Raw genomic sequence first — 25,156 nt, 5'->3', positions numbered from 1 at the left:
GGGTTAATCAGCAGCACTTAGAATCAAATATCTTTTAACAGTTGTTCCTCTTTCCTCAGCAGTCAAACAATTCAAAGACAGCACAATAGCATACAGTATCCAGACTCTGTATAATTTCCATCTTTACATGGATTTTCTTATTAGTCTATTTCTTTCACTTTTCTTTTTGTTTTTTGTTTTTTTGAGACAGGGTTTATCCATGTATCTTTGGCTATCCTGGAACTCACTCTGTAGACCAGGCTGTCCTTGAAATCATAGAGATCCTAATGCCTCTGCCTCATGAGTGCTGGGATTAAAGGCGTGTGCCCACCACACCCAGCTACACTATTTCTTTTGAGGACTTTCTCTATTCCTTTATTTTTTTGTTATCTTTATTTTTTTTATTTAGGTTAGAAACAATGTTGTTTCACATGTCAATCCCAGCTCCCTCTCCCTCCTGTCTTCCCCCTCTTTCCCCACCAGGTCCCCAAGTCCCCCACCCAATCTCCATTCCGATCCCCAAGGAGGGTGAATCACGCCATGGCTTCAATAACTGTCATTTCATCCAGGTCAGGGCCTAGGCCCTCCCGCAATAGTCCCGGCTGAGAGAGCCTCCCATATTGTGGCATGGGCACTCAAAGCCTATTTGTATGCCAGGGATAAATACTACCCAAGGCCCCATAGATTACCTAGGTCTCCTCACTGACACCCACATTCAGGGGGTCTGGGTCAGTCCCATGCTTTCCACACAGCCATCAATCTGGAGTCCAAGAGCTCCCCCTTGTTCAAGTCAGCTGTTTCTGTGGGTTAAACCAGCCCAGTCTTAACTCCTTTGCCCATCAGTTCTCTCTTTCTGACACTGGATTCCAGTTCAGTTCAGTGTTTGTCTGTGGGTGTCTGCCTCTGCTTCCATCAGTCGCTGGATGAAGGTTCTGTTTCCTAGACTCTCTGGCAGTGGGATTGTATGCTGGCACTCCCCTGATTCATGTCTAAAATCCATAAGTGATGAGCACATACCATGTTTCTCTTTTTGTGACTGGGTTACCCCACTCTAAATATATTTTTAAACACACTGTATACCATTTAGAGGTTTCTTTTCTCTTAATCAGTCTTTACTGTATATATCTTTTTTTGACCATGAGTCTTTAATGTGCTAAGATTAAAGCAGAAGTTTAATGTGCTAAGATTAAAGCAGAGGTTTTGGCTGTGAACTTTCCAATGTGGTGGGAGTATGTTTACCGCTTTGGGAGCTGTGCTTGCTCCCTGGACTCTGATCTATGCCATCATCAAGCAGCTTGTAGCACGCTGTCCCAAGCCCTTTTTGGTCTGTATGAGTAAAAGCTAAATCTGCCATGCAGCTCGTGGCTTGGAGATGGCCTCTGTTTACTGCAGCAGGAGTCTGCCATGCTGCCTCAAAACCTGACTGTCACAGCAGCTCTGTACCATGGCCCACATGAGACTGTGAGGCTAGGAAGCCCACCCTGGCTCTGTTTCTGTGCGTTCAGTACCTTTTTAAACTTTGTCAGGTTTTACATGGAAATTCTTGCCAAACATATGGGCACCATTTGATGATGGAGTTTTCTGTCCTGCTAAACAGTTTATAATTCTGCCAAACAGGTTATAATTAACATAAGCCTCTGTGTATTTGTTTGGGACTAAGTGACTGCAGGACCAGGCAGGACAGAAATTGTGTCATCAGATTAAGGTGTTCGGTAAAGGAAATTTCTCCTTAATAATTATAGATGCTATCTGAGCTCTCACCTTGTCTATAGCTTTCAATTCACCCACATTCCTTTCCTTAACAAATAGTTTTCAGTTGAGATTATTGAGATGTAGAGATGACAGGCCCATAAGGAGAAAGCTGTAGGCACAGAGTAGAGTCCACTCCAGAGAAGCCATGTGTTCTGTAGGAAGCCAAACTTGACTGTGAATCTGCACAGTTCCACTGGAGTCCAGATGGTTATATCACTAGCCCCAAGGCTTAAAACCTGGTAGTAGTAGTAGTCAAGCATCCAAAATCTGAATCACATTTCTCCTAAAAATGTGTACTACTTTGTTTTTGTCAACTTAACATAAGCTAGGAAAACTTTGAGAAGAGGGAACCCCAACTGAAGTAATGTCTCCATAAAAGTGACTTATAGGCAAGTCTGTGGGGGCATTTTTTTCATTCATAATTGATGTGGGCAGGTCCAGTTTGTTGTGTGTTGTTACCAGCTCTGGGAAGGTGGTCATGGCAACAAACAACCTTAGTAAGATATGAGGAGAAAGCCAGTAAGCAGTCAGTGTTCTTCCTTGGCCTCTTCTGCAGTGCCTGCCTGGTTTCAGATTCTTGCTTTGAGTTGCAATTCTGAGCTCCCTCAATGGTGAATGATAAGCTGCAATCACAATTAAACCAAACTCTCTAGGTTGTTTTTGATCATGATGTTTACCATAGCAACAGAAATTTATTCCTGTATTGTGGCCTGTAATAGTTTGACCAACAAGTTTAACAATGCGGGATTGATATAATTCAAAGTAGAAAGTAAATGACTGTGATCTTAAATTGTAGAAATAATGCAGGTGTGTGTGTGTGTGTGTGTGTGTGTGTGTGTGTGTGGTGTGCAATAGGCATATAGAATAATCCCATATAGCTAAAAGGACTGTTGTTCTCTGAAAGCACATTAGATACAAGGACAAAGGAATACCCCACATCACTGAAGTCAAGAGAAGAAATCTGGAAAGCTGCCTCTGCCAGGTACCAAGGCTTACATTATCAGCTTAAGTCTTGTTGACAGCAAGTACCTGTGAGGTATGTGTGCTACCTGAAGCACACATGATAAAAAGAAATGATGACATGTTTCCTTTGTTGGTGTCCTCCTAAAATCCCTAATTCTGGTTTAACCACAGGAAGAGCAAGTCTGTCCACATTCAAGGCCATCCTGCATGGTATTTCCTAACCACTACTTTCCAAATTCTAAAGGTCATTAACAAAGGAGAATTTCAGAAATGGTTTAGTTCAGAGAAGGCTGAAGTGACACAGTGACTAACTGTAAGGTGGTATTCTGCATGAACTCTGGGGGGCATAAATGAAAACCAAAACACTTGACTTTACTTTATGGTAATGTATTAACCGTGGGTCATAACTCGTGGAAAATGTAAGCCTGGGTGTTGGGCACACTGTAATTCCCATCGCTGTAGCCACTATTATATGATTCTTATGGTGTTCTGTTTATAATCCATTTGCCTTCTGAGGGCATTGATCTGTCATTTATTTTATCCTAGTATTCCATTAATACCAATCAGTTGGCTACAGCTTTTGCTACTTTTAGAAGTAAATATATTAGTATCTATTAATAGTTGAGGACTGTGTACATTTGTATATAATTTAATGGGAGGTATCCTATTTTTGGATAATTATTTACAGTAAAGGATAAGATGGCTGTAAAGATTGCATTTTAAATTTGAATATGATCCAGAGAATGTAGGTAAAGATATGCCACATAGCCAACAAATGTTAGTAATTATAATACATAATTAATGAAGCAGATTATCTGTGTTGTAAATAATTGTTATGGGCATAAAGTGGGTGTTCACATTTTGGTTCTTGAATAATTCTTATCCTGTAGTTTGTAAATATAAGAATAAATTTCATAGTTTATAGATAAAAAGACAAATTGTGAAGAACTTTCAGCTGAGAAAAATCTTCTCTTAAAGAAGAACTGAATAGTTGTTCAAATATCCAAAGAGCATTCTTAGTTTAAGAAATTATGCTGTAAGATACACACTTCAAATGCTTTGTAGAGTGGATGATTAATAGTTGCCTGTATAATTGACTTTTAACTAAAATAATGCCATCTTTCTACTAAAGTTCACATTTGATGTTTTATAATTTAAAAGCATGGATTTGAGAGAGATTAATATTTTTGATATTTTCAATAAACTTTTAAACATTGCGTTTTACTTAACATTTTAAAATTCATTTATTATATAATACTGTTTGTTTGCATTATTTACTTTTAGATTTCTGGGCTTCAAACAACACTGAAGAACATAGACATAGGACATATTCAGGTCCCTGTAATCAAAGGTAAGATTATAATATGATGAATGTCTAATTTCCTTTTTTTCTGATATTCAATAATGTATCTTTTTTTGAAGGGCTAACTGGAATTTTATTTTTTGTTGTTTTTTTAAATTTATTTTTAAATTTAAATTTAAATTAGAAACAAGGTTGATTCACATGCCAATTCCAGGTCCCTCTTTGTTTCCCTCACCTCCTCCCATGCCCTCCCACCAACCCCCCCAATATGAATGTCTAATTTCTTAGTGCTGACATGATGACATTTTAAATTTATCTGTGACAAGCTTTCTAGATATATTTAAGAGAGAATAAAGGTTGTGGTAAGCAGTATTTAAATAAACAGATCAATGGAAAATCTATATATGACATCACAAAGACTTACTTTAAACAAAAATATGTTTTAGGCACTGTAGAAAGTACCAGTCAGCCGGGCAGTGGTGGCGCACGCCTTTAATCCCAGCACTCGGGAGGCAGAGGCAGACGGATCTCTGTGAGTTCGAGGCCAGGCTGGACCGACAGCCTCCAAAACAATACAGAGAAACCCTGTCTCGTAAAAACCAAAAAAAAAAAAAAAAAAAAAAAGATTACTGGTCTGCGCACGCTGAAATTTCCTGGTACCTAACTAGCCTATCTTCCACAGATGTCACTAGAACTAAAGGGTAAATGAGGCAACAGACTTAAGGCATTATCACCCAAACAGTACAAGTCAAAGAAGATAAATTACAGAAAATAAGAATATAGACAATTCCAAATTCAACCATGGCATCATGTCTCAGAAAACTTCCAAAGCAAGCCTCATGGAGATGAGTGCCTAGAAAGAACATGGCAGTCTTGCTGAAATGAAAAGGGAAATTTCATAGTTCAGGGTTGTTGAAACAATTAGAATCTGTAGAAAATCTCATGGAAATGGAGTTGCAATGAAGAGTGGCTGCTTGAATATGGGTCCTTAGTTGATGACAGTGCCACATGTACACCACGGGTCTATGTAAGGCTTATTAGTGAGGGAAATTTCTCTAGGACTGAGAAGAGATTAGAAATCCTCCAGATCAAGTCCTGATAGGAGGTGCTGCATGGCTTTCTATGTCTGCTGGACAGGCTACTTTTGTGCGTCTTTAGTAGCACATTAACATTCAGCATCCCATACTTGCTTTATAAGACCAGGAACAAAGCTCATGTAGGGTTCATAATAGAATGAGTTTGCAGCTGGATTCTTACCTGGAAAACTTAGGGCCTTATATAAATTTACCCAAAACACAATAAAATTCACCCTTGAATTTCAAATTGACCAACCTCAAGCTGAACTGCTAGGTGAGGGGGATGGAGGAGGGCATCTCTTTCAGTCCACTCCACCATATGGCAGATGAGGGTTGTGTTTCGATCTCTCACACATGTTCATAAAAGCAGATCACCTGTGCCCTTGTTAAAAGGGTCTTGTTCTGCCCAACTGTCTTGTGCTGCCCAGGATAGGTCCTAAGTCCAGATCTCTTGAGTGCTGCAGCTGGTGAAAGGCAAGGTCAGCTCTCCCACTCTTGTGACCTTACAAGTGGCCCCAGCCTTATTTCTAAACTACATAATGAGAGTTTATCCATATATTGTAAGAAATTAATAATTCTAATAACTCCACATCTGACATGTTTGGCAAAATAAAAATTATTAAAATGTTTTCTGCCGGGCGATGGTGGCGCACGCCTTTAATCCCAGCACTCGGGAGGCAGAGGCAGGCGGATCTCTGTGAGTTCGAGGCCAGGCTGGACCGACAGCCTCCAAAACAATACAGAGAAACCCTGTCTCGTAAAACCAAAAAAAATGTTTTCATAATCTCATAGAGGAAGTATGTATCCTATGTAGTAGGCAAAGTACTTCCTGTTTTAATACTTATAGATGAACAGAACACAGTACTCCCTATCATACTTCTCACTCAGCACTGGAGGTTCTCCTTACTCCATACAGGTTAATTAATGAGTATTTAGTTTTGTTACTGCTTAGAATCATATCATGAGACGCTCATTTCTTGTGAGGGCACATAGATGATGTGGTCTAATTTAGAAGTTATTATCCTTCAAATAGTTTTTTTTGAACTCTTTGTGTTTTTCACTTTTATTTGCATGTGTGATTGGCATCCTCAGTTTGGCTTTTATGTATCTTTGTATCTCTAATATTTTCTAATTATCCCTCTGGATTACATTATGAATGATTTCTTCAGTAGCATTTTTCAGTTACATAATTCTTTCCGCAGCTGTGTTTGCTGTGTGTTGGTATCAAAGACTCACAATGGTAGGTTCTAAGAAGTTTGTGTTAGATGGGAGAATTCATAGTCCTATCCAGGGACCTGAGCATATTCAGTTAACATTGGTTGAACATGTGCATACTTGAAGGATAGCTGGTGAACTTTGACATGGAAAGACACAACAAATCAAATTGCTATAAATGTATTGCTTGCCTATTTACTGTTTTAAAACTTTATCCAGGAATCGTAGGTTCCTTAAAATGTTCACAGCCATATAAATTTTGAAACTGCAGGTCACCAGCTAGGACTATAGAAGTTGTTAATAAAAAGCATCAACAGGTAAGCCTACAGATGGGGCCATGAGGACATGGGCTTTGCTGGATATTGCTGAACATTACAAATATTATATGTAGTTTTCTGTGAACCCTGCAAAGACAGTAATGTCTGAGCCTCTCAAACATTATACAAAAATTTATATAAGGAAAATATTTATGTGATAGGGAGTAGAAGTCATGTCTATATTGCTATATAAGCAAATCAGAACCGTTGTTTCTCTCCTAGGTTAATTCATATTCTGCAATGTTTATTCTCAAAATATTAAATATTTTAAACCTTATTTTTGTAATTTTGTCTACTAAATAATAACACACAGTAATAAATCTATGCCTTTCGTATGCCATTTTTCCCATTTGTTTGCTAGGTTCTCGTCTTTTAGTTTCCTTAGAAAGTGATGCTGCATGTGGTCTTAGTGCTGCATGAAATCTACTCAAGTGCCTGAAAATAATCACTTTGAGAGTTGAATACTTTCCTCAATCACCTTCTCCCTTCCCCTCTGTGGATATTATTGGATCATTCTTTTCTCATATATCAAAACAGCAAAAACTAGAGAATTTCACTGGATCATTGACATAACTGCATGAAATAATATGTATAATATTTTTGTGACAGTACCAGTCATGATGTAAAAGATTTACCTAAGATGATTATTTTCTTTTAAAATTGTCATCATCCTGAAAGCCGTGGTCTTTGAGAAGTGAATACAGTAAAAGGATCAGGAGTGAAAAACTTCCCTTGTCTCAACAGTATGTCACCATTGCTGTCCCCAGCAGGTTCCTTCAGACTTGGGCTCTCTACCATGAATCGAGTGCTATAACTCACAGTATTGAGCTATCAATGTATGTGCTAGTGAACACACCAACATTAGTTATTTTAAATAAATTAGGTACAGAGTGCAAATCATATGTACCTATATGTGTGTATAGAAAGATGTAAATGCAGAAGTCTTTTCCTGTCATGCCCCTTCCTCATGATTCCGTGAGCTTGCTTCTGTCTCAGGAGATCTGGGAGACAAAGCTACAACTATAGCCATGCAGTCTTATGTTCATTGCTATCTGTTCTCAACACTGAGAGGCATAGATTAAAAATTAAGTAATCTTTAAAACATTTGCCATTTATTTAAAATATTGCCATTTATTATCATTTGTCCTTTGGCCTTGGTCAACTTTGTTTATAAGTACACGAAGTCTTATGGTGGAGGAATCTGAATATATCACGATAGGAGACTGCTTTCATACTCTGTAGCTGGTTCACCATCCAATGTTACTAATCTTCTAAGGTAATGCCACCTTAAATTTTGGGGCACTGAAATTTGAAACCCATCTTAAAACATTTTAGATTGTTTTATTATTAGTTTAGTACCTTTATAATTCATATAATAATAGAATCTTGGAATATTTTGGTTATAATCATATTTTGAAAACAATGAGACTGGGCATGGTGGTGCAAAACTTTTTTGTTCATTTATTTGTTCTTGTTTGTTTTTACATCCAACCAAAGTTTCTACTCCCATGGGTATTCAGTCAGCCATGGTATATCAAGTTGCAGTGAGACTAGGCAGCTCCTCTTTCATTAAGTCTTGATGAGACAACCCAGTAGGAAGAATGGGTCCCAAAAGCAGAAAACAGAGTCAGAGACATCCCCTGATCTCACTGTCAGGACTCACACGAAGACCAAGTTACACAACTGTCACATATATGCAGAGTGCCTAGGTCAGGCCCATGTAGGGTCCCTGGCTGTCATTTTCATCTCTGTGAGCCCCAATGAGCCCAGTTTAGTTGGTTCTGTGTGTTTTTTGTGGTGCTCTTGACACCACTGGCTCCCTTACTCCTTTATCCCCCTCTTCTGCAGGATTCCCTGAGCTCGTCCTAATATTTCACTGTGGGTCTATGCATGGTTCCTTCAGTTTCTGGGCGAAGCTTCTTTGATGACAGTTGCATTAGGCACCAATCTATGAATATATCAGAATGTCATTAGCAATTATTTCATTGACTTTTTTCCCTTTTTGGTTTGTGTTTGGTTCTATTCTAGGTCTCTGGGGTATCTCCTAGGTTAGTGGGGGGGGGTGGCACTCACCTTAATACTAGCACTCAAGAGGCAGAAGAAGGTGGATCTCTGAGTTTAAGGCCATCCTGGTTTACCTAGTAAGTTATAGACCAGCCAAGGCTACACAGTGAGACAAGCACCTCCACAGCAAATCATGGTGGGGTGGCACTGGAAAGATTACTCCACGGTTAAGAGCACTTGTTGCTCTTGCAGAAGACCTGGGCATAATTACAAGCATTTCTAATTCTGGTTCCAGGGGAATCTGATGTCTCTTTTGAAATACTTAGTAGGCACCAGGCATAAACACAATGCATACACATACATCTAAGCAAAACACTCAAACACATAAAATAAGTAATAAAAAACATTTATTTGTGTGTTGGGGCACATACAAGTGTGGAGGTCACAGGACAACTTGTGGGAGCCAGTTCACTCCTATCACTGTAGGGGGCCTAGAGATCAAACTTAGGTCCACAGACTGGGTGGCAAGTGTGGGTAAACACTGATTTAGCTTACGAGCCCATATAATCATATCTTACATAGATAAATTTTAATACTCTCATAATGCATGTATTATAAGAATCTTGCTCTATAATTGTTTGTTATAATCAGATCTTTTACAGGTAAATGTTTTGCCTTTGTCTTGCAGTTGGTCACAGCTGTGAGAAAGAAAACAAGTCTGAAGGCCCTACTCAGAAATGTCTTCGTGAAGCCAGGGAAGAAAATGATAATAAAACAAAAATGAGGAACGAAAGAAAGGTATGCCAGTTGCTTATGTTCCTTCTAGCCACTATTTAACATTGTGATCATTACAGGAGTGCAATTTATACACTATCAGATTATGTACTGAAAAAGGAGTTCAGAGTTTACTACAAGCTCTTTTACAGGGAAAAATAGAACTTGGGCAAACAGTACTAGCAACTTGTTACTGTGATCACCTGCTTACTAGTGGTAAGGGCAGCTCTGTGAATCTGTAAAACAACCTCACCACAGTTCCAGGAGTCAGCAACCTGCTCATGTTTCTGCTTAGTTACCTCTGTCCTAAAGAGAAGCTTCCTTCTTTTCCTGTGGTCTATCATAACTTCCCTCATCTTCCTTTAAAAAAGCATAGAATAGAACTATGCATCATTTAATATGTATCTGTATATTAAATACATTTACATTGTAATCAGGATAATAATTAAAATCTATAAGGAATAAAAACACGAAAAAATGTAAAACATGTTGGGGGGTTGTATTAGTTATGTATCTGGTTACTGTGCTAAATACCCAAGGAAAACAATTAAAGGCATAAAGTGTTTTTTTATAGCCACAGAGTTAGGGAGTCATGACAGCAGGAATTCAGGCAGTTGATCAGATTGCCTCTGCAGTCAGAAAATGGTGAGCAATGGTGTTGTGCTCAGCTCCTTCCGTGTTTTATGCACTTCCAAGCTTCCTCCCACATTTAGGGCATGCTCCCCACATTTAGGGCAGGTCTTCCTATTGCAATTAGCCTAATGAAGACAATCCCTCATGGGCATGGGTGGCAGCTGAGCTATTCCAATAAACCACCTGTATGTGTACCTTGGCTTGTTTCCAGACCCTAAGAAGTTAACAGTCAAGACAAACTGTCAAGGGAGTATAGTATCTTGTTATAAAATTTCTGTAAAATTATGAATGTGGTAATAGTTTTGCATATGCAAATATCTGTTACTAGAGATACTATAACATCTGCATTCCTTTTTTCATTTTTAACGTTTAATGATTATTTGTATTGTGTGTGTATGTGTGTATGCAGTGTCTGTGTGTACACATGCCAGTATGTGGGTCTATGCAAGAAGAGTGAATCAGATGCCTTGCACTTGAGTTACAGGCATTTGAGGAGGACCCTGTCTGGTTATGTGGGTACTAGAATCCTAACTCTGCCCCTCACAATTGTGAAACATGTTCTCTTTACTACAGAGTTGTATATGTAGCCCTGACACTTATTTTCAAGTGAAAACATTTTCTTTTATAATAGCTTTTAGTAGTGGTCCAGAAGAAAATCAGTTTTTATAAGTTCAATGTATAGCATGTTTATACATAATATAACATACATACTTTTTCCTTTGGAGTATACATTGGAATCAGGTATTGTGTAAAATATTAGAGTAAAGTAAATAATATGCACTTTTAGGTTAAGCCTTAGATTCAGTGACCACTGATGATGTTAAGGTTAGTGCTGTTTTCCATCATCACTGTTTATTTGAGGTAGGTTCAGTTGGGTCAAAAATTTTGCTCATGGTAGTCCTCATCACTTAGAACTTTCTCTTCCCCTGATATACATATATACTCTTTCAGGTGGTATGCCATCCTTAGTGACAATTGGGTGAGATATTTATTAACTCCTGTAAGTTCTTACATTTATAATTCAAGGTTCACATGTTATATGACAAAAAGCTTTGGAAATACAGAACATATGAATATCAATGCAGAATATATTTTTATTTGGTGATGTATTACCACACATGACAAAGTATCTAAAATCTGAGACTTCAAAGAGGCTGAACTGTAGAGAGTGAATCTGCATCTTCTTTCTTCTTGGACCAATCATTTTGATTAATATTTAAATTTGCACTTATGCATTATTATATCCATCACAGTGTAATTGTTTTATTCACTTCAGATGGCACTATGGACTCTGTTATGGAAATAAAGACACATTTAGAGCATTTCACTGAACTGAATAACATTAGTATGCATATTCTCATAATTGGTAATGCTTGCATTTGTTTTAGAGTGCTAATTCTATTTTCTGTAAATTAATAAGTGAATTTAATAAAACACCAATGAAATGTCTTGTATGTAAATAAGTATGATTTCTTGCAGAATTAACTATTTATAATAGAGCCATGGAGTAGTAAATGGGCCCTGAAACATATCTTTAAATGTAGCTTTTAAATGTAGCTGCTCTTTCACACCTCATTACCTCCCTCTCAGCTGCCCTTCTTACTTAGTTTGTACATTGCTCTTTTTGGGCTGCTGGTTTCCTGAAGTATCTCCTGGAGTGCATTTCAAAAGGTAAATCATTTTAGTGTTTACACACCTGAAAAAAAATCTCATTGTGCCTTGAGTTAATATTTGGTTGATAATAGTTATCAATTTAAATTAGTTCCTCACTTGCATTTTGAAGGAACAGCCCTGTTATCTTAGATGATGCTGATGTTTGCTTTTGGTGTGATTCTTGTGTTGTGGGGAAATAAGCAATACTGTATGTGATGCAGCATATTATTGTGCCAATATTTGGAAAAATGTGACACTGATATTTAACTATATTTATATTAAAACTCTGTGTTTGATGTAGAGTGAACTTTCTTATCGATATGCCAAAAGCCACTGGGCTCGAGGTACAGAGATAGTGAGGGCAATGGAATGTGCTCCTTTTTGCTTTTGCCTCCTCTAGCTGGTCAGGTTGAAGTTGGAAGAGGCCGGGGATTTAAAAGGACTGGAGAAGTTATGCTTTGACTTGAACCACTTTGTGGTAACTTAGATTACTTTGGTCCTGCCAGATCCTGAAAGTCAGGAGGTCTGTGTCGTGAGGCCTTCCTAATACCTGCTTCTCCTAGAAACTCCTTGTCCTGTCACAGCACTTCCTAGTTTTTTCCCTGTCCATATTCCCCTTAAAATGCATCTCAGAACTTCTTTCCTACTTACCTTGTTTCCATTTCAGGCCACCCTCTTGGATACTTGATAAAAATAACTGTGGGTTAGTATTCCTCCTGGCATCAGAGTCAGTAGCCTTAGTTGGAAGGGAAGTTTGGATTTCCTTGTCACTGAGATCTTCACCTTGCTTTTATAGACTGCCGGTTAGGCATGGATCCCTACTGTGCTTTCCAGGCAGGAACAACAAGCATGAGACATCCTGGGGCAGGGTCCTCACACAGGTTTGGACTATGACTCATGTCAAGTCTTGGAAGACTAGGCCTCAAGTGAGGGCTTTCCCTTTAGAGGTTCTTGTGTACCCACCATCCCGTGTTTTCAAATGTCTTCTATCTTCAGTATATATGAAAAGAGTAAAAGAATCAACTCCTTGTAGTAAATCATTTAAAAATTTTCAAGGAGCCAAATACTTCCTCTGGGAAACAAAATGTAATGTTCTTTCTAAAAAGTCATATTGAAACATACTACTGTGGCTTGCTAAAACATATGTTTCTGGGAGACTTCTAACTTATTTTTCCTACTCCTTTAGGTGTTTAAAGAGTTGTCAATTATAACAGACCATATCAAGATGATGGTACAGTTTGTTTGCTTTTGTTTGCCATCTCTAAAATAACATGGAACATTTTATTCTTCAGCCCATAGTGCTATTTTGTCACATGGCATTTCATTTTTATTGTTCATTTGGATCTCTTTCCAATTCTAAAACTAGTAATAGGCACAATTATCTAGGCCTTAAGACTTACAGTATTTCATAAGTCTTAAGTTCCTTCCATATTCCCATCTCTTTGACTTGCATTTTGATGTATCATATGAACATTGCCTTTTGGTTGCCTATTGGGGAAATGACTTCATTGAATTTATTATGATCAAGTCACTGAATTTGTTTTTATTTTGAAAGCTTTGTTATTAATTTCCTAGATTTATTTCTTATTCATCATTGACTCTGTTTTCTTAGAAGCCTAATATGTCAGTTGATGTAATATTTACATGAATCTCCTTGACTTAGGGTTACTATTGCTGTGATAAAACACTATGATCAAAAGAAAGTTGGGGAACAAATGTTATATTTGACTTTATACTTCCATGTCACTTTCATCATTGAAGGCAGTCAGGGCAGGAACTCAAAGTCTGGAGGCAAGAGATGTTACAGAAGCCATCAAGGAGTGCTGCTTCCTGGCTTGCTCCCCATGGCTTACTCTGGCTGCTTTCTTACAAAACCCAGGATTACCAGCTCAGGGATAATACCTCCCAATGTGGCTGGGCCTTTCTACATAGATCACTAAGGAAAATATACTGTAGTCTTGCCTTCAGGCTAGTATTATAAAGGCATATTCTCATTTGAGAGTCCTCTTCCCGAATAACTCTAGCTCATGTCAAGTTGAACTGAAACTAATGAGCACACTTCTTCTTTAAGACTCTAATTGGACTTTTAATGGTCTACTGCTCCATTTGCTTCAGAATCTGTATATCTTCATTTTTTGTTTTTATTTTGCTTATTATTTTTCTCTTATTTGTGATTTTTTTGAGAATGTGTATAAAAATACATCATAGGTTATTAAACTGCCTACAGTCCATCGTTAAAGATACTTGTCTTTGTTTTGTCAGTACCTTGGCATATGGGAGTTCTGTACTGCTGGGTTAGCCTCAATTCTGAATAGTTGCCATTAGTGTCCCTGCTATTTTGACATTTATCTTTTACTATAGGAGTACTAAGGGGTGCCTCAGGTTTTCCCAGGCTTTCAGAGTCCATCTTTACACTTATGGTTTAACAGCAACCCAGTGTCTCCTTAGTAGCTGAGAGCAAAGTGGCAGAGAAACTAACGAATGACAGAGAGCAGACACAATTTTCCACTTGATGAATGTTTCTGTCATGGTAGAAACATTCTTTGTAGAAGAGGCCAGCATTTTTAGGACAGGAAGAAAAATCCTGGGAGTCTACCGTTTAAATTTCACAGTGAGAAAAAGCACTTCTGTTTCTGTGAGCCATTGGTTTTCATGACTGTGAGTAGAGCATTAGAAGCTATCGATCTTAAATAAGCGTAATAATTGAGCTTCCAGGAAGAGGGGCTACTCTTCTGTCTGTTGAGAAGCTAGTGCTAATTCAGTGGGTGTTAGATCCTAAACATCAGTTTGTTTTCTACAATGTGTATACTTCAACCAGAAGCACGTGTGTGGCATTCCATGAGAATAAATAAGGATCTTTGAAAATGTGTGGATCTAGCATATTAGTTTAGCACCATAGGCTTACAGTAGTTCACAAAAGCTCATAATATCCATTAATTTCTACTAAAACCAAACTACTGAGTTAGGTGGGGACATGAAAGTTCAGTGCTTTAAGGAAAGAAGCCTTATTTTCTATGGTTCCTGCAGATATGTACATTTATTTTTACTTATTGGTTGTTAAGAATTTAAAGGTCTAGGACTTCCAATGCATCTTTTATATCACAGTAGGACTTCATAAATCAAGGAATCATTAAGAGATTTTACTAATGAATTAGCATGTCTATTGCAAGTATATATAAAAATATAAAAACCTGGGTAAAACAAACCAAGGAATGTGTATATAGTCCTAAACAGAATTGTCTCACAGTGTTATCAGTCAAAAAGGAGTTTAGCACCTTGTTTGAATGGTACACACTGGTTGCAAACATTTGCATATATGCAAACATATATATATATATACATACATGCACACACACACACACACACATATATATATACATACATATATATATATATATATATATATATATATATATATATATATATTGAGGCCTGAAGAGGACATCTGGTGTCTTTCTTTATCTCTCTCAACTTTATTCCTTTGAACCAAAGTCTCTTCCTAACTTGAAGCTTTGTTGTAACCAGCAAGCTATTCAAATCCAGTCCTCCTGTTTCTAGCCAACATGGTGCTGTGCGTACAGGAACATGGATGGCCAGACTTGGCCTTGTACATGGAGGATGGGATTCAAACTCAGGTTTCCATACCTGTCTCACAAGTGCCTTACTGATAACAGCATCTCTCCAGCCCCAGGGCTATTACACCTTTAAAGTGAATGAGGGAGTTTACATTTTCCTGAGACAAAGGGATGAAGCAGTTTGCCAAATGGAGGAAATTTTGTTTAACTGTCTTACCTTGTGGGAACCGGAGAGAAAGCACTCATGGAGTCAATGCGACATGATTATTAGGGATGTTTGATTCGCACCCTCCTTATGGCTCAGGCAATCATCTCCTCACATGACTATAGGTTGCAGAGTATTTGCTTTACCTTCACACTCTGCTTGGTTTTGCAACTTTCATAATTCAGTGCTGTAGGAAGAGGTCTACGTACCCATAGGGCTGACCACTCCTGTTTGGGTGTGTTCACAGGTACGTAGAACGTAGGGGATATAAAAGAGCTAGGGAAAGGAGACTCTTTCTCTTTGGGTTCCGGTTGTGACTGTATCATCCCAGTTGTTTCAGATGCTGGACTGCCTGGGACACTGCTTCAAGAGGTCTTGCTTCATCAAACCATAGAAGTCTGAAAGGAATCCACAGCTCCCCATTTTCTGTGGAAACACAAGTAAAAACTCTCTTCCCAAGTAATCTGTCCTTATATTTAAATTTAGAAGTCAAAGCATTTTAATAATATATAAGTTGGATTAATTTAGCAGCATTGATAATCAAATGTCTTTTAGTAGTTTTTGTTGCTTCCACAGCAATTAAAGAATTCAAAGACAACACAATAGCATACAATATCCAGACTCTCTTTGTACTTTTCATCTTTATGTGGCTTTTTTATTACTCTATTTCTATTACTTTTGTTTATTTTTTTCTTTCTCTGAGGCAGGGTTTCTCTGTGGAAATCTGCCTGCCACTGCCTCTGGAGTGCTGGGATTAAAGACTTGTGCCACCACATACAGCCATTATCCTGTTTCTTTTTCTCTTCCAAGCCTACGTATATTTTTTAAGACACTATAAACCTTTTAGAGGTTTTACTTTATCTGAATCTGACTTTAGTGTAAATCTCTATGTTTTCTGGCCACGTGTCTGTTATCTGGTAAACAACATTGCTAAAATTAAAGCAGTAGTGGCTGTTTTAACTGCTGATTTTCCAACATGACGGGTGTAAGTTTACTGCCAGCACTGGGAGCTGTGCTCACAGCCTTAGTATATGCCGACATCAAGCAAATGCTGCAGGCTTGGAGATATAGACATTGCCAATGCCAGCTGCTCGTACACACCATTCTTGTTTAGTTGTGGGGTCTCTTAAAAGAGCCCTGCATATTTTTGCTGCTTATGCTGAGTCAGGAAGAATCCCTTAAGGGAGCCGAGTGAGTCTCTGCTTGTCTCTAACAAAACAGAGCTCAACTGAGAAAAATGCTGCAACCAAGAAGCAGTGTTTCCCTCTGTTCTTTTGATTGTAAAATCCCATTTTAAGCTTTTGTCAAGTTTTAAGTGGAAGTTCTTAATACATACCCTACGTTGTAGGTGCCATATTGTTGTGGAATCCTGCCTGTGTCCTGTTGCCGATTTAGCCCCCAAAATAACACATGGAGACCCTATTAGTTACAATGTTGTTGATCAATATCCAGGGCTTCTCATTGGCTAGTTCTGTCTTAAGTATCAACCCATGACTACTAATATATATTTCTATAAGGACTTCTCTTCCCCAGTATGGCATCCTAATGTATCCTCTCTTCCCTGGGATCACATGACAACTCTCTACCCGTGACTACATTTCCCAGAATCCTCCTGGACACTTAGTCCCACCTATCTTGCTTCCCTATTGACAACAGTGCTTTATTTATTAACCAATAAGAGAGACCTATACACAGAAGGACTGCCCCCATCACAGTGTAAAAGGCCTATAGTCCTAGATGAGTGATCCAGTTTTAAATCCTAATAAATGTATGTACAGGTCACATGGATCATCGTGACTTATGTTACAGACCACTCCTGAGAAGATATGAATCCTGAACATGTTATCAAGAGGTAGCCCTAGGTTCCTGTTATAACCTATATTATCTTACATTTTCAAGATGTTCTAAAAGTGTGTATCCTTAAGCTCATCTGTGGGCAGTCAACGACTGTGGGACAGGAACCACTGACCTCCTATTTGCACAAACCACTTCTTTGGTATATTTATCTTGAAATCCAAAATTTTTTACATATCATTGAATGTTTTATTTATCCATTCTAATATAATGTGTCAGACAGAACATCTGCAATGGGTGTGCAGCACTGTTGAATTTTAGCAGTTTACTGCATGCCTTCAGGATTGCCCCCCCACCTCTGAAAGTTAGACAGGAATTTTGTGGACATATCATATGTAATTTCTTCCAGCTCCCACCAGTCTTTCCAGGGCAGCTTTAGAAGTTAGCACCAGACCTTTCCCTCCACACTAATCTGTATCCCACAGGCCATGAACTAATTGGGTTATTTTGGCAACTGCCAAATATATTCTTTCAGTGATGTGGAATGTTTCTTCATCTCTGAACTCTTTCCTTAAACTAGTTAAGTCGATACATTTTGTGTGATTTAAATGTTACTTCAATTAAAATTTTGTAAAAATTAAATATTTCTTATCCAGAGGGATGGAAGCAGAGGGTACACTTGAGAGGATGTATGGATAGAAAATAAATGGATGGTTAAGCATTTTTTATAAGGAAACCTTAAATACATTGGAAAATTGAAATGTCAACTGTTAGAAACATTAAAAAAGTCATACCATCTTAATATTTAAATACATTTTAACAAAACTTTAGGAGACTAACTAAAATATGTGTACTAAAAGTTTTAGATTGTTTATTCAGGCAGCAAATTATTTAGCAACTATTATTTAGGACTTATTAGAAAAATAGTTGTTACTCTTAAAAATGGCTTTCAATCAAGCTGAGCATGTTACTTCTGTCATGGTCATCTATCCTACTTCATTGGCTGGGCTAACCTTTGTGTGGAAGACAGATAATGGGGTTCAAGCTGAAGACCTCTACCAAGGCTCAGACCAAAAGGGGTGATCCTGTCCTTAGAGTGACTGCAAACTGAATACACTGTACTCCTGTCTTCACATGCTATATATTCCTCTCTAGTGCTGAGATTAAAGGTGCATACCACCACTGCCCAGTTTCTATGGCTAACTAGTGTGACTGCTGGGATTAAAGGTGTACACCACTACTGCCTGGACTCTATGACTGACTAGTGTGGCTAGCTTTGCACTCTGATCTTCAGGCCAGCTTTATTTATTAGTTCACAAACAGAATGTCACCACACACTGGGAGATCAGACTTCTGCGAACCAACTTCCAGTGTGATGATAAAAGCAGAACGAGGGTGACACTGGACAGCTGTCTTTAGTGAGCGCCAATGGCATGGGGCCATTTAATCCCTTGATTGTCTGGTTAGTAGTTGCATGTTTGGTAGAAGAAGGTTCCTGTGAGCTCAAAGGAGTGTGGAAGTCCAGCACAGCTGTCTTCTGAAGGTACAATGGGGACATTTCTGGGATACTCCCCGGGTATGACACTCTCAGGTTTTGAGGGTGATGTACTTAGATGCTACACTGTGGGTAAGGGGTGGGTAAGACAGCAGGATTCTCATGTCTTCTCAGCAGTGTCTCCCCATGGTCTCTAACACAGTAGGATTGTGCCCCAGCAATAGTCACATAGTGTCTAAGAGACCAACAGTGACAAATCCTTTACCTGTGGCAAAACAGGATCCAGCTGTAGGCAGATGCTGTTCTTCCTTAGATTCTGGCATATAACTCCTAGGAACCCACTTGCATCTATGTGAATACACTGATTGGTATTTCTGCAACTGCAACCATACCATCATTGTCATAATACAAAACCTGGGTCTTCAATTGTGCTATGAGGTCAATCAGTAGTGCTTCAGATGTTCTGTTTGGAAATGAAATATATCAAATCCTCTTCTATATGTCTCCTGTTCTGTAGCTCCTATATGCCAAAAACATGTAAAGACAATAAAGGAATCTCACTGAAGGCTTTTCATGGACCTTACTTCAAAAAGTTAGTATAAGAGCATACAACATAATATGTAACACACACAGTAATGTAACAATATAGAAGAGATGGTGTCAATAATCACCAATAATTTGACATATATTTAGCTTAATTTTAATTGCATAAGTTATCAATCAGTAGCACATACAAGAATAGCTTTTTTGAAACTTGCCTTATGTGATGAATATAGGCAATATATCAGCTTTCTTATAAGCTGTAGGTGAATTTTCAGTTTTGTGTGTTTATTCTAACTCCTTTGGATACAATGTTTTCTTAAGGGAACCAAAAGGTATTATTTGACAGCTTCATTTATCTCTTTTGTAGCTTTTCCTCTTACAAGTAAGTTATCATACTCCATTCTCTTCAGAGCAGTTCCTACTAGCATTCTCCAGCATACATGTTGACAGAAGCTGTTTCAGCAGTTTGGAGGACTTTCAAGTCTAATCTGTATTTAAACTTAGATATCCCCTTGTTACCTGTAAAAACCCAGATATTACTTAGCTATGGTATATCTACCTTTATGAACCAAGAAGAATAAGATATTCACAATGGAGTTTTATTTTTATTTATTTTTTATCAGTATTAGGTTATAAAATGTAAAAAAGACCTCTTCTCTATCAAGTAATGATAACATTTCCATAAAAAGGTTATTTATTGAGGTGTCATAAATGATATTTAAAATTATTTTTGAAAATTTCATATATATAATATGAAATAAAATGAATCATTATATATACCATTTTTCTTCTCCAGCCTCTTAAAGTCCTCCCACTCCAACCACTCTGACTACATGTCTTTTTTTTGATAATCCATTAATTCCAATTGGTGCTCCCCATATGTGGATGAGTATAACACGTCTTTCTTGTTGGACTTTATTTTTGAGTTCCAGGGAGACTTATTATTAATTATGAAAGCTTGGCATTAGCTTAGACTTGTGCCACTAGTTCTTATAACTTAAATTAGCACATTTCTGTTAATCTACATTCTGTCATATGGCTTTTTACCTCTCCTCCATTCTGTATGTCTGACTTCCTCAGTGTCTTGCCAGCATAATCTACTTCTTTTCTTCCCAGAATTCTTCTCTCTCTCTCCAGAAGTCCTGCCTATACTATTGGCCATTGAGCTCTTTATTAAACCAATCAGAAGGCACCAGAGGCAGATGAAGTAAAACAGAGACACATTTTCACAATATACAAAAGATTATCCCACAACTCATGAGCAGTAGGGCCATCCACTGAAGCATAGGAAAGCTACCCAAATGAAACAAAAACAAAGTAATTCTACCCACCTCCAGCAGCTAACTACTGCTAATAGCTCCTCATATGATGTGAGGCAGAAGGAAGCTTCTCTCACCAAGGCTGAAATCAGTCTAGGTCTGTGGGCATGCATGTAATATTTAGAAGTCAACATGACCATTAGCAAAACGCTAGGACCTTCAAGCCATGGGGCAAGGCAGGGAATTCCCTCCCATGAACCAGGTCTCAAATCCAACCAGAAAGTGGTTAATTAGTAAGCATATAATAAGCATGCCACTGTTGCACCAGTGGGCATGTCTTGCTTGGCAGCATTCACTACAGGATAAGACCATTACCTTTCCTCCTCAACAGTCAGCATAGCACATTCAGCACTGTGAAAATTAGCCAGCAAGGAGGAAGTTCCCCTGTCTATTTGAGATTAATTTCTCTATGTTTTGCATCTGAAATATATGGTATTTTCAGTAGCTGGTGTTGTTTTGGAACTTTTGGAGCATCCTTGACCAATAACTGGAAGGGAGATATCCCACGCCTCTGCAATTTTCTTTTTAAAATTTCATGTTTTCTGGGAAGAACATTGTCCACCCATGCTGTTTGAGTTATATTTTTAGAGTTGTATTTCAAAATTATTTTACTGACCAGTGGGTTGATGTAAGGTTTTATTCATATATCCTTAGTTTTGGTTAACCTACCCCCTACTCTCTACTCTTCCTTATTCCCTATACCCCAGTCACTGCAATGCTTTAACACACAGTATCTCTCCTCCTTTTTTCATTTCACATGTATTCTGATAGCCTTTCAATTAATTATATTTGTCATGTTTGGCTGTGAGATTGTAGGTTTCCATATGGTAGTTCATATCTACTTTCTTTTGGCTTTGCAACCACTCCTAATTTTCTCCATATTCCCACCCCCCTTTTTACTTAAGTTTTTTGCCCAAAGCATTATACCTCTTTGATTATTACAATCTATTATTTCCTGCCCTCAAACTTGTCTCAACAAGCCAGTGTAAATTAAGTCTTAAGGTTCTGCCTCACAGGCCTGGGGAGATGGCTCAGCAGTTGAAAATACTGTCTGCTCTTCTATAAGATCCATGTTCAATTACAGACACCCAAATGGAAGCTCACGACCATCTGTAACTTCAGTCCCAGTGGATCTGACCCCCCCATTCTGGCTTCCTTGGACACTAGGCACACAGACATATATGCAAGTAAAACACCCAATACACATAAAATAAATACAGACAAAATTAAAAAAGATTCCCTCTCTCCCCAGTCAGAATGAGCATCATCAGGAATACGGATGGCAACAAAAGCTGGCATGGAGTTAGTGATAGGGGAATTCGCATGTGATGCTGTCTGTGGTGTTATGCCACTCCAGCTTGATGGTAATGCACACAAGCTTTATCTACCTAAGAGCTGGGGCCCTGCACTCTTTATAGTATAGTTGATGTCAGTACAGTATAGAATTTTTATTATGGATGTTATATTCTACCTATAGTAAGCTTGTTATGATGGTATTCACTAAATATCTGCTTAACATTATTCCAGTAATTGTATATATTGTATTACAACGTGCGATCACCATATTTTGAGTATGTAAAGTTAGGAAGAAATTTATTTTTCATTGTTTCAGAGTTTGAAAATATGGAAATCATTACAAAGTCTGTGATGAGGTCCAAGTGAGAATTTTCATATCAATAATTAGCAAATGGTGCCAAATGTCTTCCACAGTTGGAATAATTCATTTATAAATCCCCAAGGAAATAAATTAACACAATATTTATTCATAATATTGTGCTATAGCAAATTGATAAGGATTAAGTCAACTTGCTTATAATTCTTTTTTGGGTATAAAATTAAATAAACACAAATTATATTATGCTAAATATATTATGTTTATCTACTGAGACTAAATATGAATTGTAATATAAGTAATTAAGAAATTCTGGTCATTCTCAGGATTATGCTTAACTATTTACTTTGAATTATAAATGTGTGACTATTGATCATGAAAAATGCTCCCACATGAAATTGCAGTGGAAAGATGCTCAGGACCTATGTCACTATGGAAATAACAGCCAATACCACCACACCTGCCACTAGACATGGTTGTGCAACGCTATTTTCTCAGCAATCTAGGCTGAGACAGGAGCATCAAGAAAGTTCATAGTCACTGTGGTCTACACAGTGAAATCATCTCAAAAAAGTAATAAAAAAATTAAAAAAAATAAAAAAGAAACAAGAAGCTTCAATAACAAGAAGTATAGTATTTACTTCAAAGTACATAATTTATGAAAGTTATGGATTTATGCATTAAATGTACTAAAACAAATGTCACTCATCATTTATATTATGCCTTTTAATTTAACATAAACATAAAATAAAGGTTATTGTAAATGTAGTCTGTTGTAATTTGTCTTTTCTTTTACTGTTTTGTTTCTGAGACTACTCCACGATGTATGTGGCTATAATTCAGTTCCCATTTTCTTTTCTGTTTTTTTTTATTCATAATATTCAGGCTGTCTCCATGTTCTTAATCTAATGACTAAGACTACCATAATTGGTACCTATCACTGCACATTCATAGAAGAGCTTTTATGGGAAATTAACCTAGGTGTGGAATAAGGATAAGGATTTAATTAGCACAATTCTTCCAAACCTGTCGAACATATTTGCAAACTTACATGTATAATTCTTCCTCCTGTACAACTCTTCCAACACTTGGTATTACCAGGATTCTTTATTTTTGCCAGACTAATGTGTAAAATGTATTACTTCATTCTGCATCAATTCTCATTTCTCTTGTTATTAAATGGAACATGTACTTTTTTTTCTTTTTGCTATAGACAATTTATACTTTAGCAACAGTGAAATAACATTTTGCAAATTTTTGCCAATTTTACTCTGAAATTGTTGATCTTTGAAATATAATTCCTCTGAGATTCATCCAAGCTGTTGTATGGCTCATTAACCTGTTTATTTTTATTGCCGAGTAGTTATCAATTTGCTTTTTAAAGATTAAGTAAATTAACCAATACAATCACTTGGACCTTAAGATTTCTTTATGGGGAGCACTGGACTTACTAATACAATTTCTTTAATAATCTTATGGTTTTATGAGGATGATTTGTCTTTAGATGAGTTTTGGCTGTTTGTCATCTTAGTTGTTTATCTTACAGTCATAAAGCCATTAATGTCATCTTACTATTCTTTTAATGATAGTAGGGTATGCTGTAATTTCCTTTTCTCCATTCTTGTGATTTTAGTCTTCTCTCTTTTTTTCATCTTATTACATAGGTGTTTATCAACTTCAGCGATTCATTTTAAAGTACTAGTATTTTGATTCATTAAACTTTAGTATTGTTTTCCTGTTTGTATTGTCACTATTTTCTGCTTTTATCTTTGTTTAACTAAATCTTATGTTTCAGTGTGCAGTATTTCCTATCAATTCTATATATTTTCTTTACAATTTCCTTTTTTTGTCCCACAGATTATTTTAACAGTGTCCTGCTTAAATCTGTAGAGATTTTCTCCCTTTTTAATTTTTTTTCCATTTGTTGATCTTTCCATCTCCCAACTCAAGATTATCTTCATCTCCCTACACACCCAAATTTATGCTCTTTCTCTCTCTCTCAGTCTTTCAAAAAAATCTTCAGAAAAACTGAAAATCAAAAAAAAAGTAAAAGAAAAAAGAAGACACAAATGTTAAAACATAATGAAATAATGAAATAAAAAGTTCACAGAAAAACCATGGAGTTCTTTTGTGTTGGCCAGGCCAAATTCTCTTGAGCATGGACCTGCCCTGGAGTATGCATGATATATCCAGTGACACTCCATTGTTAAAAACTGATTTTATCTTTGCCAGCAACTATCAATTGCAGATAGCTTCTTGTTTAGAAGTGGGACCCTGTGTCCACTTCCTCCTTTTAGTTCTATGACCCTTTTTTTATTTAAATCTGGGCAGATCTTCTCCCGTTGCCACAGTCTTCTTTATGAATTCTTATGTACATTAGTCTTTTGTCTGGGAGACATTGTTTCCTCGAAGTCATCCATAACCCCTGGCTCTTACAGTCTAGGCAAAACCATTGCCCAACTACAAGTTGAACTCCTACTAACTTTCATGGTGCTAGAAGGGACTCTGCCAGCTATAAGAGAAGGTAATCCTCAATGTTACCCAGCTACAAACTGGAATCTACAACAGTGAACTCCTACAAGATAACCTGGTGCAGTAGCAGCATGAATGTAATGGAGGTAGCCAACACTTTCTGATTGGATTTAAGGACTACTCTGTGTGGTGAAACCTATATCTGACATCGCTAAAGTGGTCCAGAATCTGAGACTACATAGTTCTTGCACATGGGAAAAATCTGCTACTATTATTCTACTAAAGGAGCATAGCAATAAAAATGAATCCTAATGGCATACAAATGTGCCCCCAGATCAGTGCTTCACTCATTCCTCTTCAGAGAAGCTTCTTCTTGAAATAGATGATAATTAACATAAAGACCCACAGCTGGAAACTGTGACATGGTTGAGAGGCTTAGGATCACTCAGTCCTTGAATAAACCCCTCCCCCA

The 25,156-nt window shown here is 37.4% G+C and overlaps 1 protein-coding gene across 6 annotated transcripts in view; it reads left to right on the top strand.

Annotated features, from left to right (window-relative positions):
- Spag16 (sperm associated antigen 16) overlaps positions 1-25,156 on the top strand; it is an 809,062-nt gene that overhangs the window by 65,366 nt on the left and 718,540 nt on the right. For 4 of the 6 annotated variants that reach the window (XM_040753381.1, XM_040753383.1, XM_040753384.1 and 1 more), the window contains exons 8-10: positions 2,636-2,713; positions 3,979-4,045; positions 9,298-9,407. In XM_040753381.1, coding sequence (XP_040609315.1) covers positions 2,636-2,713; positions 3,979-4,045; positions 9,298-9,407 — 255 coding nt within the window. The remainder of the gene's footprint in view (positions 1-2,635; positions 2,714-3,978; positions 4,046-9,297; positions 9,408-25,156) is intronic. The other 2 variants (XM_040753382.1, XM_013113657.3) reach the window with 1 other exon arrangement.

The sequence above is a fragment of the Mesocricetus auratus genome, unplaced genomic scaffold (assembly GCF_017639785.1).
Source record: "Mesocricetus auratus isolate SY011 unplaced genomic scaffold, BCM_Maur_2.0 Super-Scaffold_100010, whole genome shotgun sequence".
Taxonomy (NCBI): domain Eukaryota; kingdom Metazoa; phylum Chordata; class Mammalia; order Rodentia; family Cricetidae; genus Mesocricetus; species Mesocricetus auratus.
Note: the sequence above shows the minus strand (reverse complement) of the source record. Positions and strands in the feature narration are given on the sequence as shown.